The 18,384-nt window shown below is 36.7% G+C and overlaps 1 protein-coding gene across 1 annotated transcript in view; it reads left to right on the forward strand.

Moving 5' to 3' along the window:
* Positions 1–17,890, forward strand: part of Nup58 (nucleoporin 58) — a 34,266-nt gene extending 16,376 nt beyond the window's left edge. The window contains exons 9-15 of the mRNA XM_038310230.2: positions 1,590–1,669; positions 3,359–3,477; positions 3,870–3,952; positions 7,153–7,354; positions 12,700–12,798; positions 14,396–14,491; positions 15,867–17,890. Coding sequence (XP_038166158.1) covers positions 1,590–1,669; positions 3,359–3,477; positions 3,870–3,952; positions 7,153–7,354; positions 12,700–12,798; positions 14,396–14,491; positions 15,867–16,036 — 849 coding nt within the window. The 3' untranslated portion in view covers positions 16,037–17,890. The remainder of the gene's footprint in view (positions 1–1,589; positions 1,670–3,358; positions 3,478–3,869; positions 3,953–7,152; positions 7,355–12,699; positions 12,799–14,395; positions 14,492–15,866) is intronic.
* Positions 17,891–18,384: the final 494 nt, after the last annotated feature.

Below are 18,384 nucleotides of genomic sequence, written 5' to 3' on the forward strand. Positions count from 1 at the left end.
TTTAGTTGTCATAGCATTCAGTGAACTCTGTTTTAAAAATCTGTATTTTTTCAGGGACTTTGGGTTTTAGGGACCAAAGGACTAATTCTACTAAAACAACAGCAAAATTCAAACAAACAAAACTTAAATAAATGAAACATAATATGTTAGGGCACAAAGGGCTTAAATCGGCACTTTTACCTTGAGTGTCACGTGATATGTTTGAATCTCGAAGGTTTTAAGTGTTGTGGGGGCATGTGTGCAGGACAGAGAAGGGGCAATGGCCTGGAGTGTGACATGGGTGTGTGAAGACCTGCTGGCAGCTCATTGCTGCAGCATGCCTGTCCAGAACCATGCTGTGGTGGCAGGAGCCCAGGGGTAAAAAGGCAGGAGGCTGAGTCGGGGGGATTATGAGCTGAAGCTGGGTAACACGTTTAGAGCATTGTCTTAAAAACAAACAAAAAGGTCGGGCGGTGGTGGTGCACACCTTTAATCCCACCACTCAGAGACAGGCGGATCTCTGTGAGTTCAAGGCCAGCTTGGTCTACAGAGCAAGTTCCAGGACAGGCTTCAAAACTACAGAGAAACCCTGTCTTGAAAAACCAAAAAAAGTAAAATAAAAGAAAGAAGGAAATCAAAAAGTAAAATGGTACAGAGAACCAGTTAGACTTAATAGTTTGGTAGTTTAATAAGGTTAAAAAAGTTAAATATTGGGAGCATAAATTTAAGGTACTTATGTTAAAAAATAAGTTAAAAAATAAATGTAGCTGGGTAGTGGGGGCATAAGTCTTTAATCCCAGCACTTGGGAGATAGAGACAGGTGGATATCTGAGAGTTTCCGGCCAACCTAGTCTATAGAGGGGAATTCCAGGACAGCCAGGGCCAGGGTTGTTACACAAGGAAATTTTGTGTAGAAAAACTACCAAAAAAAAAAAAAAACCAAAAACCAAAAAACAAAACCTATAAAAGGAGAGAAGAAAGCAGCGGGATGACAAGAGCGGGTATAAAGGGTTAAAACAGAATGTTACTCCTAAGGGACTCATGGATAGGTGCTCAGATGGCAGTGAGGAGGAGGAGAGGACCAGCACTCGTCTCTCAGGCTTCCTACCCACTGCATTAGGCAAGTGAGGTCTGTGCAGACCCACTTCCTCATTTAAGAAGAGAAGCAGGATGGCAGGAGTAAAGCCTCAAGCAGTGTCTTATCTGGAGTGGGTAGCTACCCGGATTGAAATCCCTGCTGATACCGCCCGGCCTCTGCTTGGTTCTGCCTGTTTGCCTTTCCTAAAATAGTGCTTTCCACATTTGCTCGTGGAGACTCTAAAACAGGACCATACTCCTTTTTCTGTGGTTGAATTCATTTTATCAGTTTGCAGAATTTTGTGCATAGTTCTTCAAAAACATTATCATAAAATTTATTGAAAGTTTAATTTGTCTTCTTTAGAGTTTTCAGCAATATGTAAAGCAGCTTGTTCTATTCCATTTTTAAAGCATGTCTATCCAATTGTTTGACATCTCAGTCCAGAAATAGTTTGTATACTAACCTAACTCTTACCTTGCTTTTTTGTTTGTTTCCTATGTGTGTTTAAAAAAAAACATCTCTGCTGTATTAGGAGTTAAAGAATGCTGAAATAGCTTTAAGAACCCAGAAAACACCTCCTGGACTTCAACATGAAAATACAGCTCCTGCTGAGTAAGTTACTGGGTCTTTTTTTTTTTTTTTAACGAAAGTTTTTCATTTAAGCAGAGCAATAATCACACACAGAATTTTTTTGAGAAGGCTTAACTTGAATCTTTATTTTGAGTTCTCCTAATTATCCTAAGAGGCTAGTTTATTTTTGGCTCACTGAAAAGAAAGGCTAAGTAAGATCTGAATTTCCAGCCGTCTTTGATAAGATAGCAGCATGAAGTAGTCCACATGCTCACTCTCTGCTGGCAGCATGCTCAACTTTGCTCCTGAGCTACCTCATCTTTCAGTCTGTGACTTCTAGTCTTCATGACCTTGGAGTTCACAGAAGCAGGTCAGAGTGTGTGTGTGTGTGTGTGTGTGTGTGTGTGTGTGTGTGTGTGCGCGCGCGCCTGTGTGGGTGATTCTTGCCCCTGTACTTTTCCACTTTTTACTTTTCCTTCAGAAAGTTATTTTAGAATTGCAGAAAATTTCAACAACAGAAATTATCTATGTACCTTATCCAAATTGCCGACTTACTAAATTTATCTTGTGTATTTTGTGCTTATATTCTGTATGTTTACATCCCTTCCCAACACCTTGCATTATTTGCAAACATAATAGCTTATGTTTAACTGAATTTCTAAAATATAAAGATAATTGCTTATATTATGCTACAGTTACCCAAGTTGAGGCAATAACTGTGATACTGATCTTACTCAGATTAACATGACATGCATCCATAATGATTTCATCTTGCCTTTTTCATACCAACAACAGAATTCATGTTGCCAAAAGCTTTCATTCTTTCCTCCCGTCCCTCTTTCCTCTTTTTCCCTCTCCTCTCCCCTCTGTCCCATTTTCCTCCTCCTTTCCCTGGCAAGTAAGTGCTTTATCACTAAACTGCCCTCTATCTGTTACCCATTTTTTACAAAAAAAAAAAAAAAACAACAAATTTTCTTTATTACTCTAAAAGCTGTTAAGTACTTTTTTGTAAAATTTAGTGATAGCTGCACTCTAATTTTAAACTTTAGACTTTCAAAGAACTTATAAAAATAGTAGTACAAAGAATTTGCATAAGTTCCTTATTTCATTGTCACCAATATTAACATATTGTAGAACTATAAAACTAACATTGATAAAATGATTTTTTTTTTGTTTGATTTTGGTTTTTGTGTTTTTCGACATAAGGTTTCTGTGTGTAGCACTGGCTGTCCTGGAACTCTCTCTGTAGACCAGGTTGGTCTCTAATTTAGAGATCCACCTGCCTCTGCCTCCCAAGTGCTAGGATTTAAGGTGTGCACCACCACTACCCAGCTATAAAACGTTTGTAACTAAAACAACTTATTAGAATTTTATTGATTCCCCTCCTCCCCATTAATGTGCTTTTCAACTACCTAAGCTTCTATTGTGGGGTTATATTGCATTTATTTGTGGTTTCCTTAATCTCTACCTGTCTGTAATAGTTAAGTTCTAGCTTGTGTTGGATGACCTTTCTGTTTCTAAAGACTGTGAAGTCACTTTGTGTAATTTGTCCTCCATGATTGGAATAGTGATACATCAATAATATTTAGTTCTTGGGAGTTTGCTTCATTGGTATCTGTGAATTATATCTTCATCCTAAACTGAAAGCCCCACTTAAAAGAGGACAGTTACTACTTTTTTTTTAAGTTTAAAGGAAATAATGTTTTAAATATTTGATCTAACTTTTTATAGCTACTTCAGAGTCTTGGTTCAGCAGTTTGAAGTACAGCTTCAGCAGTACAGGCAGCAGATTGAAGAACTAGAAAATCATCTTGCCACTCAAGCAAACAATTCGCATATAACCCCTCAAGGTAACATCCCTACCATGGCAGTTTTTGAGGGCAACATTATGTTAATTGGTGGGTGGTTAAACTTGGATAGTAGACATGCATACAACTTCTAGTGCTTGTCCTAAGCTGCTTTAAGAAAATTTCATAGAAAGTTTTCGGTAAGTCTTGGTTCCCTGGAAATTTAGAACGCTTTCATTGAAAGTCATTGCTGTGATAACGGGGGCTTGGGGTGGGGTCTAGAACGTCTGTTTCCTTTCCAGGTCACTGATGGAAACGGCCTTCTCTCAGGCTTAGCCTACTGTCTTCTGTAGTTGTAGAGGAACATTGATAGAGTCTTTTCCAAAACTAGGACTGAGTAGTAGAAAAATAAAATAAAAATTGTTACATATTTGTTTCATAATTTTCTCTTATAGATTTATCGATGGCTATGCAGAAAATTTATCAAACATTTGTAGCTTTAGCTGCACAACTTCAGTCTATTCATGAAAATGTCAAGGTAAGTGTTCCTTGCCAGTTCACCTGTCTGTGTATGTAGATGCCAGTATTTATCTGGTAACATTGCCGTGCTTATTCAGGAACAGCTCAAATGATGTGTGAGTAAAAAGGCCAGCAGTACTATAACTCATGATCATACCCAAACACATTCATTAACAAAAACTAAAAAGAAAGAAAAAAGCTTTAAAATAGGACCTTGGGAATAATTTCGATATCAGTGCCTATTTTCCCTCATTACTATTTTTGATAATTTACAGACGGTGATTGTGTGTTTGTGTGATGCCTGTGTAACCAACATTCAGATTGTTTCCATCTCTCTCCCAGTATAAATAGCACTATAGAAAACAAACATCCATAGTGGCAAATTCTTTTTTATGCTGACCTAGTCTAATTGTGTTTTATTAATATTTATTTATCATAAAGTTAAAGTAAACTTGCTTAAAATTCCTTCTAAGTAGAGGAAATCTTCTTACCAAATAATATATTTGTTTAAGTAATGTATATTGAATAATGTGAATGAAGTAATTTTTCACTGAGTATTTTGATCTTTTTGTAATAATGCTAATTTTGAATTTTATTTATGTGCAGACCAGACAGATGGCTCTCTTTTAATTTAAGTGAAACGTAAAATAAAGTACACTTTTTCTTATTTGCAGCTAATTAAATAAATGTAAGTTTTTAGTTATCTATACTACAGAAAAACTTTGAAAATTCAAAGAAGCTAAACCTGAATCTAAGTAAATTATATAGACATTTCATTGAGTATGTTCGTATCTGCTTGTTTTGTGATAATGGAGTTTTTTTAAAAGTTAGCTTTTAAAATGGGTCATTTTTAAGTTCTTAGCACTTGTGAACAGATTGGAAACAAAAGCATTTTTAATTTAAATTTAATTTCTAAATGAAGATAATAAGATTTTCTTTAAAATCTCATCACTATAACAAATGTTGCTTTAAGATTTTAAATTGATAAAAATGATTTTGTGTCTGATATTAAAATTAGTTAATTATAAATGTTTCTAAAACAAACCTCAGCCATCACCAGAACCTGATTGTTTGACAATTATGCCACTCTCGGAGCTTTTGCTTCTTTGATTATTTAAAAAATTTTTTAGAAGTTATTTTATTTTTATGTGTATGAGTGTTTGCATGCATGTGTGTGCACTATGTGTGTGCCTAGTGCCTATGGAGACTGGAAGAGGGCATTACCTCCCCCTCGCCTGGAACTGGAGTTATAAATGGTTGTGAGCTAATAAGTTGCACAAGTCAGCCTTGAACTCCCTCTACATCCCAGGCAAGCTTATCCTCTAGAGTATCTGGTATTATAGACCTTTGACACCAGGCCTCGTCACAAAGTTGTCTACAATGTGGTTTGAAAAATAACATTTTTAGTAATGAGATCAGAAAATAGGCTGAGATTGCCATAAGTAGATATTTGAGTAGTCTGTTGTCTTTTCTCTGTTTTCTGTTTGAGTCAGTGTCTTGTATATAGCTAAATAGGCCTGGAGCTCCTGTTGCAGTCCTCTAGTTGTTTCCAGGAACTAAAGATTTTACTCTGATCAGGTTCGTATGTGTCTTAGTTAGGGTTTCTATTGCGGTGATAAACACCATGACCAAAAGCAACTTGGGGAGGAAAGGATTGATTTCCTCTTATAAATCTCTGGTCACACTCATTACTTAGGAAAGTCAGGATAAGAACTGAAGCAGAAGCCATACAGGAGTCTTGCTTACCGGCTTGCTTCTTACTGCTTGCTTAGCCTGCTCGCTCATACAACTTGGGATGACCTGGCCCGGGTTAGTACCACTCATAATGGCCTAGGTCCTCTCACATCAATAACTAATTAAGAAAATACTTGATAGACTTGGCAGTAAGTCAGTTTTATGAAGGCATACTCTAATTTGAGAGTCCATCTTTCCAAGTGAGTCTAGCTTGTGTCTTGATAGTTAACAGCTATCTAGGAAAGTATGTTACCGTTTATCTTCAGCCTGAGTAGAGTGAGCTGAACATAGACACTCTAGATTTGTGCATCTTCGCAAATCTCCAAAGAAACTGTCTCGTGAACTACCTTACCCAGCACACCCCAGTGACATTAACAAAGTGGGAAGTTTGAGAATTCATCATATAAACCATGACTGGTGTTAGGTATGTGGTTGGTTGCCCCCCCCCCCCATATGTTTTTGTGAAGTCTTAGGCCACTATTTCTCATTGGAAGTTGCACTATGTGTGGGAATGTATATGAAACGCAGGGAAAGTAAGAATGGATTTGAAGACAGTAATGAGATTGTTTCCTTTACCTGCTGCTAATGCCACATTTCTTAATATTCAGTTCTTAGCAGGTCCACTTTGGTCCTTTATAACAGTAGTGAAACTTGAAACTGGAGTATTAAAAATGGACAGCCACACAAAAGGATGATAATAACTTTAAGTTCTATAAGTAATAGTAAAAAAGTATGTTTCTGGTAGTGGTAAAGAGCTTAATATTTAAGAAAGGTAAGAAAAATGAAAACTCAACCTCTCTTCAGATCTATATAATTAGGTTAGATCTGTAATAAAAATGTTTAATAATTAATGTGAAATAGGGTTAATGGCTTTAATGGGACTTTATATTGCATTAGTACTTGGTAATTTTTTTTGTCCTGGAGTTGTAGAACTTATCTTAGGGGTGAGAAGGAAGACTTAGGTATACAGACTCATATATCCATTGTGTACTAGTCAATTAGAATTAACAAAGTTGAAGCTCTGCTTAACCCTCAGCCTTTCTGCGCTGAAGGTGTAAAATCTTGCTTTATCATGTGGTTCCCACTCATTTAAAAATGTTTACTTAACTGGTATATATTTAGTACTTCCATCTAAAAGTTATATAAAAAAAAACCTGGTTGCTTAAGGGGAAAGTTAGGTGATAAACTATAGTATCTATTTAAATATTCTGTTTGCCTATAATTTTAGCCTATGGAACCAGAATATTATAGGTGGAATATTGTAAAGATTTTGTGGCATTGTTCACGGTAGTGCTACCGCTCTCAAGCCCCGCCCTTGTCTGAGAGTGTCAGTGGTCAGTTAGTAGTAGTTTTATTTGTAGCTCACCTGGAGCTGGAATGTCTGATATGGCCACGGCCTTGGACTTTTGACAGCTTATTTCATATGAATACATATTCTCAACCTAGAACCTCATTTCTTTTTCCCTCCCTCCCCTCCTTTTTTAGGTGCTTAAAGAACAGTACCTTAGCTACAGAAAAATGTTTTTGGGTGATGCAGTAGATGTGTTTGAAGCCAGGAGAACAGAAGCCAAGAAGTGGCAGAATGCACCCAGAGTTACTACTGGACCTACTCCCTTCAGCACCATGCCAAATGCGGCAGCCGTTGCCATGGCTGCAACACTTACACAGCAGCAACAGCCTGCTACAGGTCTGAATGCATTCAAGTTATAGCTTCTTACTGTTCAAATGCAGAGAACATTATGTGCATTTTTATAAGTCTTCCTTTTGTGTGAGCACTGACAAAATTTCTATCAATAGTTGTTCCAATACAAATCTAAAAATTGTGGTAGACACAATTATAAACACACCTGAAACAAAAGGCAGGGTAGTCTAGCAATAATTATACATCAGATGTTGAATATTGTGAATTTAGTTACTGTTATTTGCTGTATTGCTATAGATGCCCTTTAGAACATAGTTTTTCACTACTGAATTATTTAAGAAAAACATTAGATTCTCAAGTTGTGATTGTATCCTTTATTGGTTTAAACTCAGAGGTAATCCCACCCATACGTTGTGTTTTTTAATGATAATAATAGATGGTGCATTCTTATTCTCATACATATTGATTGCAGAGTACTTGTATTCTGGACGCAGTATGTTTCTGTTGACTGTTGGTGTATTGAAGGTCAATAGGTTCATTTGGATGTTATTTGACTGGAAACAAAATAACAGGTCCTCTATAAGAGTCCAACCAGAGTTAAAGAAGATGCATGCTAGGGTTTTTATAACTCCAGCATGAACTGAACAGTAGCAAGATTAGGAAGAAGGTTTGAGATGGATTGTACATTATGTAGACCTTAGTGGTTGAACACCATTTGTAGTGTTTATGAGGTGTGATTTTTTGGTGATTCATTTGGAATTTTGGAAGTTGCTTAGTTGCCTTATTCTTGGTAATTTTTTTTTTTAAATTAGGTTTCATGTTTGACATAGAAAGTGCAGTCTTAATAGTTTAACTTTTTTCCCTTGGTCATTTACAGATTTTTGAGTGAGGCTTACTTATTCTGTAGTATATGTCTTTCTGACAAATTCTGTATAATCCAGTAAATTGCAATATTAAAAAGTGAAAACCAAACAAAGCCCATGTTTGGGTTACATTCAGGCCACCTATACTAAAGAAGCATGCTCTAGTTACTGTCTTCATATTTGAATGATGGCATTGACCTGCCATCAGAGTTGCTGATGGACTTAGGCCAAACCCTCCACATTCCATCCCTGCGTCTGTGTAAATGGTGGTTCCCATAAGCACTATCTAGTAGCTCTCTAGCTAGCTGGAGTATAGACTTCTGTGGACAGATTGTGGGGAGTCTGCTCTGGAGTAATGGAGGATCAATCCCAATAGTAGGATTTTTCATTTTCACTATTTTAACATCTTATAAGTCACAATTAGTCCTAAGATAGGTCAGAGAAATGTGATTTGGATAAGTGTTAATAAGTTATGGTTTATTTTCAAGAGAATAAACAAAGTTTGAGAAAAGTGAACTGTCCACACTCTTGTGCTTTAAGTTAACCTCTTCTGTGGTAAATAGCTAAATATGAAGCAAAATCTCTTGTCAAAGTGCTTTGTTTTTTCTTTTTCTTTGGGTTTTTTTTTTTTTTTTTTAGACTAGAGTTTCTCTGTGAATCCCTGGCTGTCCTAAAACCAGAGATCTGTCTGCCTCTTTCTCCAGAGTGCAAAGATTAAAGTCATGTGCCACCATGCCTGGCTTTTTTTCTTAAAATCGTGTAGATTGTGTAATCTCGAGATGTTTGTAGGACGCAGGCATGAAGACAAATGCTTATTCTATAAATGGATGTCTCCTCTGAGGTAGGTTTGTGGAATGCAAAGGTAGTCAGTGCAAGAAAGGCCTTTGCTTTGTGTCATTTAAAGAATATTTGTTGAACCTTGCAGGAATTATTGGGAGCTTTTGCTCATGTGCTTTAATTTTGCCTGTACTTTTACCAGGCTTCGCCCTCACCACACCCCACATCCTCTCACCAGGGGGCAATAACTGCTTTTAGTGTATCCTTGTAGTTTTAGGGTGTATATAAGACTTTCTAATTAGGTAGTAGGAATTGGAATTTATCAACCTCAGAAATAGTACAGTATGTACTTTTGAGTTGTATCAAGTTGTTGAACTATTGACAAACAACAGTGGTTACAATTATGCCTTCTGTTTCTTTCCCTTTTTTACTTTTTCCCTAAAAGCTTCTCCCAGGCTCTGTAGTCACTCTGTAACCCTCCCATTACAAACGCTTGTTTTGTTCTTACTTAGGACGCTGGATTGTGGTGGTTAGGAGTTCTGTTAGGTCCATTGGTAATGGTGTTATTAGCTGCATCCCATTTAGTATGTTATGTTTTGTTTTGTACCCAGGGAGGCACTCCTGTGCAGTACTTTCCATGAAATCCTTCTAAGTCCCAATTTAAAACAACTTGCATAATGTTTTTATACACAATCGTTATTGTATAGATGTGAGTATTAAAGTATTTCATTTACATACGGATTCTTGATTTAATTGGTGTGAACAGGGACACAAGGATGATAGCTTTTCTTAGATTGTTGCCTCTTTTTGAAGGTAGCTTTTTTTTTTCTCTTTCTAGAAGGTGGAAAGGTGGACTTAATTTTAAATGACTTGCTGGGTTTATGTTTTGTGTTTTTTTTGTTTTTTGTTTTTTGTCTTTTTGGTGGTGGTTCTGGGATTGAACCCAGGACGTTGTATATGCTAATAAACACTTACTCTACTACTGAACTCCTCCCCAACCCTTCATTCTTTTTTAATGAAAACAAATATACATTTGGGCTTAGGCATGTTCAATTTGTGGCTGTTTGCTGTGAAGGCTGAGTTCATAAAAACCCAGTCGGCTATTCATGCATAAGATAAGCATCGATGCCTGAGCAAGTTCATGCACACTCGCCCACAAATGCTCCTCAAACCTCCCAAAAAACTTAGTAGATTTTATATTGGGATTTTCAATATGAACTTGATTTAGGATAGATTTTTTTCAGTGTATTGAGGTTGAATTTTGTTGTTGTGTTTTCACACTTACGTGTTGTTGATGTTTACATAAGACTTTTCTCGTGTGACTTAGCTGCTGCTTTTACGGAGAGCTGAGGTGTTTGTGAGGAATTCCTGCTTTCTGACTCTAGGTGAAGGTTTGGACATTTAAGGTGTAGAGTTAAATCAGAAATGTTAAGTATTTCATCTTCGTTTCTTATGGATTTGTGATTTTGTTGTTTTAATAACCAAAGGAACATTCCCCATTAGAAGTAACAAGAATAAATTTTTCTTACCAGGGGAAGACATTTTTGTTATCTTAAAAGGTAACTTATGAGCAATGTTGGTAGTTATACTAGACATTTTTTGTGACCATGGGAAATTATAAGAAATTCTAGCACTTTAGCTATAAATGGAAGTTTTACATTAAATAAGGTAATATTTATTCTAGAAAACACGGATTACAGTGCAAACCTGATTTTGTTGTGTGAATTTATCATGGAAACTTTTGTAAAATGTTTCTTTACATGGAAATTTCACTTTAGGCAATCATTGGTTTATATTTATTGATTTGATTTCACTTGTGGAACTAAGAGCCTCTCATTGAATGACTATTCAGATTTCAAAGTGACTTGAATTGTTTACATAGCTTCTACCTGAAGGATTTAGAATCTGTTTTCTGATAGTGAAACTAATATATATATATATTGTGGCCAGAGTATCATATGTTAACACTTTGGCGTGGGAGATAAGTCATCATAAGCTTTTACTACTTAAAATGTTATACATTTGCCTACTAGTTTTATAAATGATGTTGCCTTCAGAATTCGTGTGAAGGTAGAAACTCAAACTATCTCGCATCTCTTGTGCAATGGGAGTCTGTCACTGTTAGATATGCTCTGTGTCCTTATATGATGATTGCAGAAACTGTTTTGTTGCTCTTAAAAATGGACCCACACATAACTAAACCATGGATTTGGGTGACTCCCGTTTGTAAGGCTGAGGACTGTGGTGGGCATTGGTCTTTAGCGTCTTCACCAGCAGTGCCTCCTGCTAAAATGTGACAGTCTCCCAGTGTTAAAGAAACTGGACATGTGCTCTCTCTGTTACTTTTGTTAGATGTAGAAAGTAATAAGCAAATTTCTTTTCCCTGTTGTAACATTTTACAAAAGAACTGCTAGTCAGGTCTTTATTCTTAAATTAATCTCAAACTGGATGTAAAAACTTAAAAATATTTTTTAATTTATTTTTTTAATAGTAGTGTAAGAACTCTGGCTGCTATTTAGTTATTCTGTTTTCTGGATAGGAGCTATTTGAAAAGTCCAGTTTCTGTCCCAGGGTAGTAAAATGTACTTCCTCATTTTGTTGTTTTGTGCTTTATAATTTTACACTACCTTTTGAGTATACAAACCTCATTCTTCATTGAACAGCATGAAGACTTTGATTATTTTGAAGTTAAATTTGAAGATGCATATGTCTTTGGCATTCCCTCGCCTCTGAGATGTACTAACCAATGAGTGCAGAGGCCAGAGCTAAGACTGTACTGTGAGACTTACTGAGGAGTTTCCATAAATCAGTATCAAATAACAGTCCTTAGATTTTTGTATTCTGCTTAGTTGACAAAAAAAAAAAAAGTGTAGTTACTTTGAGGGCCTAGTGTTGCTGTTCTTGCCAAACAAACTCAGCCGGAATCCCTACAGTGGCAGTGTGGAGAGGATGACACGTGGCTCTGTGGGGTGCATTTTCACAAATGTTGGAGCTTCTGCAGTCTTGAATGTATCGGGTCTGTCAAGGTACACACGTGCCTTTGTGAATGTTCATTCTGGATCTCACGGATCAGGCAATGAGTGGTGGAATGTAGCAGAGCTGGAGGATAGAACTCAACCATAACCTTGTGAACAAGTTGGAATTGTCATGTTACTGTGTAATTGGTTTGCTTTAAAAATGAACAATAAATTAAATAAAATAAAACATTGTCTTGTTTTTTATCTATTATATATACCATTTCTATACTATAAGAAATCATGCCTAATTTTTTGGGTACTTTATGAAGTAACATGATAGTTTTGCTATGTTAGTGTCAGTCTCTTGATTATTGGGACTTGACTCTAATACTGGGAGCTTGTTTTTTAAAAAGGAAAGTAAAATCTTACTTATTACACCAAATAGTTGTATCAGAAAACAGAGAGAACTAAAACAATTCTAGAAATAAAAAACCTATAATTTGTGATGCATTAAATATTTCAGACTATTAGTACATTAAACTTTTGAACATTTTTCATTGTGGTAAGCCTCTTAACTGTGTAGCTATATGCAGATTAATTAAAAATTCTTTTTCAGATAAAACATTTGGGATAGATAAGCAAGGTCAGAAAGGAATCTTGAGATCAAAGTTTTAACATGGAATTTGTTTAAAAAGTAATCAATGTTCAGTTTAAAAATAATCTCATATAGGAACTTTAATCTTGAAAGAGTAAGGCAAATTTGTTTTCCCCCCCGTTTTTTTTTTCATACCAGGGCCACAGCCATCTCTGGGAGTTAGTTTTGGAACGCCATTCGGCTCAGGTATTGGCACTGGCTTGCAATCAAGTGGCTTAGGTTCTTCAAACCTTGGAGGTACACTTTCCCTTTTCTCCTATTTCATTGAGCGATGACATTTGAACTGATGGTAGCTATAACACATTTCTGAGAGGATCTGCTGCTGCTTGGGAAGTTAAGGCTCCTTCCATCTGGCAAAAAGGATTCTCCAAACATAATCACTGCTTTCTAGCATTAGCTTCAGAGCTTAAAAAATTCTGTCCTCTATGGAAAGTAGATTTAAAAAAAAAATACTAAGCGGCAGGAAGGGTGTTAATCAGAATGCTGAAATGTGAACTTGAGAATTAGTTTAAATCAATTTAGTTTTAATTGGAGTTTTAAATATTAGTTCTAATGTAACTTTGAGATCCAATCTACATCTAGATTATATACATACTCCTGATCATTATCTTCTTACCTGATAGTGACCTCTTAAAACGTAATTAATTGTAGTGTAAATTAAATAGCTCAACTTTTGTCATTTCTATGTATGCCAGGCATATTTGACAGTATGCATACATAAGCAATTCAGATTATTCTAATTGTTTCATAAATTAGTAAGATAAGTCTATAAAACATGTTAATTATAAATACACTCACAATTCTTTGTGCATAACTGGGAATTTATTATATTTTGACAAAAGTATGATATTGTAAAGAAGGTTCCTGTATGAAGGCTTCACTAAAAGACAAAGAAAGGCTACATGCTATCACAGTTATTTCATACTGACTGTTCCAACTGAGAATTTTAGAACCACAGCAGGTAGCATAATCTCTTGACTACCGTCCACTTCCATAGTGATAGTTCACTTTCACCTTAAGTATTTCAGTAAAGCCGTTGCAGAATAGCAAGAGGAATTTGGCTTTGCTGGAGGTACATCTTAGCTGTAAAGTGCTTATCCAGCACACGTGAAGGCCTGGTTCCATCCCCAACTGCAAATAGAGAGTGGTGGTGCATACCTGGAATCCCAGCACTCAGGAAGCAGAGGATCAGAAGGTCATCTGCAGCTACGTGGGAAATAACATAAGACTGTAATAAAAATAATTTGGAATTTGTATAGAGAATTTCTGGTGAATTATCTTTGAGTACTTAGAATTTCTTCATGGGCTTTGTATGACAAAAATGTTTTAAGAGGGAAGACAGTTTTGTTAGTGTTAATATGGAGAGTAACATGGTAAAATTTACTGTAACACATAGATTGAGTTAGCTAACTGTCCTGTACTTAGTAATGAGCAGAGAGCATATACCTTGGAATATTGTAGTATTTACACCGTTGTGCAAGTCACACTTGCTTATGAATTTAGTCAGCCTTTTTATTTTTCCAAAATGAAGTAATGCTTTAACTAGGCATATATTTAATAGTCTAGTCATTTCAGTGGTCAGAATACCAATATGATCTTGACTTTAATAGCCTCATTTTTAAAAATTGCTGCTAGGTCATGAACTAGTCTGGATAAAGTAGTGTTTTATTCAGAATTAATCTGCTCAAGAAGTCTTAGGTAAGGGAGTAGGTCACAGACTGACTGAGTCATGTGTGAACACGTTGACTTGACCTGTGGTGGTGGTTGGTTTTCTTGCGTGCCCTGTGAACTGTGTTTTATGCGCACTGTGTATCTCTCTGTTACCTTCCACTAGGATTTGGAGCTAGCTCTGGTTTCGGATGCGGCACCACAGGGGCCTCCACATTTGGATTTGGAACAACAGATAAACCCTCAGGAAGTCTTAGTGCAGGTTTGTGTGCTTCTGCCTGAATTCCAGGCAGGCTAAAAAGTACAAATCATTTTACTAAAGATTACACACATTCTTATTCCCAGTAGCCCCTGGTGATCCCCAATTTACTTTCTACTCTGAGGAAGCATGTTCGATTGACAACTGACTAAATTGTGTAGCCTTACTTTTTTGGTTGTATGTAACAAGACCTGTAAACAGTTAACTAGAGAGTCATTTGAATCCTAGTGAGTGACTTTATGGTTGAAGGCTTCTTTCCTCCCTAGTAACCCAGTGGTTAGAGTTGGTGCTTTGTTTTTCCATGCTGGAGAACTTTTTTTTTGTACTGGGGGTGGACATTATGAATTCACCCATGCTAAGCAAGGAGTACACCACTGAGCTATTTCTCCAGCCTAGTTTTACCTCTCACCTTGAACCACAGTCTCACTGAGTTGTGCAGGTTGCTCCTGCCTCAGCCTCCTAAGGAGCTGATACAGTAGACCTCTGCCACCAGGCAGCCCAACTAGGAGATGCATCTTAGTCCAAGCAGGCCATCTTCGCTTGTTAGTACCTCTGATTTTAAGGGATAGAGTAGTTTATGAATAATGGCTAACTTGGTTCTTTGTTCATTTTAAATAGGTTTAATCTACTCCTAGTAGAAAACTCAAAATTATGTTTACCTTTCTATTCACTTTATATTTGTAAATATTACTTGTTTTGATATGTAATGTGTAGGGATAAATAGCATGTCTAAAATAATGATGTAACTGTTAAAAATGTGTTCAAATTTAAGAAAAAACCAGCACTGCCAGTGGAGTAAGATTTGTAATCATTGGTATCAGGACTAGAATCTAAATACTACATCGGGTAACCAGGCAGTCGAAACACTTGTTCTTCATTGTAAAGGCTCTTATAATGCACATTATTGCCTTCTCTTGAACACTGAGGTGGGTTGAGGCTTTGCTGAAAGGGCTTAGAATTTGAGGGCAGGTCCAGATGCCTTGAAGGCCTTTTCTAAAACGTTTTTGGTGAGCCTGAGTAGGAAGGTACTAACATAATGTGTATATAATGATGTAAGGTAATTTTATGCACATAGCACATAAAACGTTAGCATACAGACAAGGAAGTTTCTGGTAGCTTTAATTTTCCTGCAGATTTCAGTTATCTGTGCTAGCTTGCTTTCTTGGTCTGTATCATTGGACTTCTATCTCCAGATGCTCTTTAGCTGTTAGCTAAATTACTTTGCTGTGAAGTTCCATGTTAGAAATTCAGGGCTGTAGGCACTTTCTACTCTTAGAAATTGTATATTCTCAGGTAGAAATTCCCACTCATCCTTGTATTTTATATTTGTTTTTGTGATTTAACTTCTCATTTGAATATTTTCTTCCTTGAACATAAGGCTTTGGCAGCTCAAGTACGTCTGGGTTTAACTTCAGCAATCCTGGCATCACGGCATCAGCTGGTTTGACATTTGGGGTGTCCAATCCTGCCTCTGCAGGGTTTGGAACAGGAGGACAACTCCTTCAGTTGAAGAGACCTCCAGCTGGAAACAAAAGAGGAAAGAGATAAACATGCGGGTCGATGTGTTGGGAATGCTTAGCAGGCGCCGCTCATTCTATGATTCTATTTTTCTAATGATGTAGTAATTGAACTGCATCTCGGGAGATTTATAACGTTTTGATATTCTTACTCTGGAAATTGAACTTTGTTTACCTTACCAACATCTTTCTTGTGAATTCAAAATCCAGTTGCAGTTTTGTTGCTATTATTTTTGACTCTCCATGTAAGAAATATTGTGATTAAATTACTGATTGATAGCGGTTAAAAAAAACCATCAACCTATGATTTATTCTAGTGTTAATAGCAATGTTTTTATGGCTAAGGTTTATGCTGTGAATACATGCACATTGATTTCTTATGCAGATTGTATGAACTCCAGGGCTTTTGGTAGAAGTAGTTTGTTCCTTGACAAGGCCTTTAGAACTGTGCTGCAGGGCATTTTGTGGATATGTATGTAATTATATATAGCATAATGCACACAACGTGTGTGCACATGAAATATATATTTACACACCTACAACTCTTGCCTCAGACTGTTCTCCATTTCTAGTGTGCTCAGTTACTCATTTTATGCTTTAGACTCTCAGTGCTGTCGGAGGAGCTCGGGGTATCTTGTCATTTCGTTTGTTCACTGGAAGTGACTATCGGCATACATGTTTACTCCATTCAACTTTATTTATATTTTGACCCTTAGTAGTTACTCCAACTGAGGAATGCTCTAAGGTTCATCAAAAAGATTTTAGAAACCTTTATTATCCTATATATTCTCATGGTACTACTATGGAATCTTTTGTCATAGATGAGATGGACTTTAAGGAGTGTATGTGAACTCCAGACTCATGCTCTGGGGCAAAGAGCTATTAAGCCAAATTGAATCTATGCAGGTAAAGGATGCAATGTTAATTGAGTGAGAACTTGTTTAGCTTTTCCAATACAGAATTCTTTTTTATAGGTCTATTGAGAAACCAAATGAGGTGGCTTCTCAGCCTCTTAATATCTTGAGTGCTTAATTTGGACTAGAGAAACTGCATTTTAGGATAAGTCATTGTAGCAACCGTAAACTTCCTGGTTTCAAGAGTGGGTAGAGTTCCAGGGAGTGCCACACAAGTATGTTAGGTTGTGTCTGTGTGACCTCTGTCTGTGCCACCATCTGGTGTTGAGTGAGTGGAGAGGGAATTGCTATAGGACCATGTCAGCATGAAATGTCTCTCAATAGTTTTCAGGTATAAGGAAAACATGAATTGCACAAGAATAGTTTAAATTTTTATGTAGAACATTTCATACATAATGCTCATCAGTGAATATTTTAGAATCATTTTTCACCAAGGCACCTTTTTTCTAAAATAGGTGTGGTGTATATAGATGCATATATACACATATATTTTTAGTATAATGTTAGTTGGGTTTGAAGTATTGTTGGTCTGTTTTATTTATCTGCATATAACTGATTGGCATTCCTGAATTCAATATTTGCATCTTGATGTATTAACATAAGGAGAGCTATCTGTCTCTGAGTACTAAACTTGTTTTTATTTGTATATTTTTGTAATTCTGCAATCCTCAGTCTAGATTACAGGGGAGGATAGGAAAAAGGTGTACTTTGACATTTTAAATTACTGTTCAGTTACATATACCATTACAAAAATAATACTGCTTTGTTGTTTTTTAAGGACATTGTAATGTGCTGCAAATACCTGAATATTTATATTTCTCTTTTTTTCTTTATCTACATTTTCATGTGTTGAACCACTGGAGACTTGTAGCGTTCATTTGTGGCAGGAGTCGGTGTTGTCCTTGTCTCCTTTGTCTTCACCTTGTCCAGAGCCTGTATGGAAACAATAAAATTGTGCTAGCTGCTTTAAATCCTTGTAGGTCTCAGCAGTTGTGCATATATAGTTTTGTTATTGCTTCCTCTCTCCCTCTCCCCCCCCCCCTCCCTCTCCCCCTCCCTCCCTCCCTCCCTCACTTCCTCCCTCTCCCCTCTCTCTCTCCCTCCCTCCTTCCCTCCCTCTCTCTCTCTCTCTCTCTCTCTGTCTCTCTCTCTCTCTCTCTCTCTCTCTCTCTCTCTCTCTCTCTCCTTGAGACAGGGTTTCTCTGTGTAACCGCTGTGGCTGTGCTGGAACTTGCTCATGTAGACCAAGCTGGCCTCACTTCCTTATTCCCTTTGGTTGACTTTTAGTGTTTCCCACACTAGTAAGTTATAGTCTTGCTTTCTTCTTTTGTTTTTTAACAATCTAAAGAAAATGGAGTACAGATGGCCCAGTTGTTAATGTGCTTGGCAAGTGAGTGCTCTGTGTGTGTGTGTGTGTGTGTGTGTGTGTGTGTGTGTGTGTGTGTGATGGCCCTCCTGATTTCAG

The sequence above is a fragment of the Arvicola amphibius genome, chromosome 13 (assembly GCF_903992535.2).
Source record: "Arvicola amphibius chromosome 13, mArvAmp1.2, whole genome shotgun sequence".
NCBI lineage: Eukaryota > Metazoa > Chordata > Mammalia > Rodentia > Cricetidae > Arvicola > Arvicola amphibius.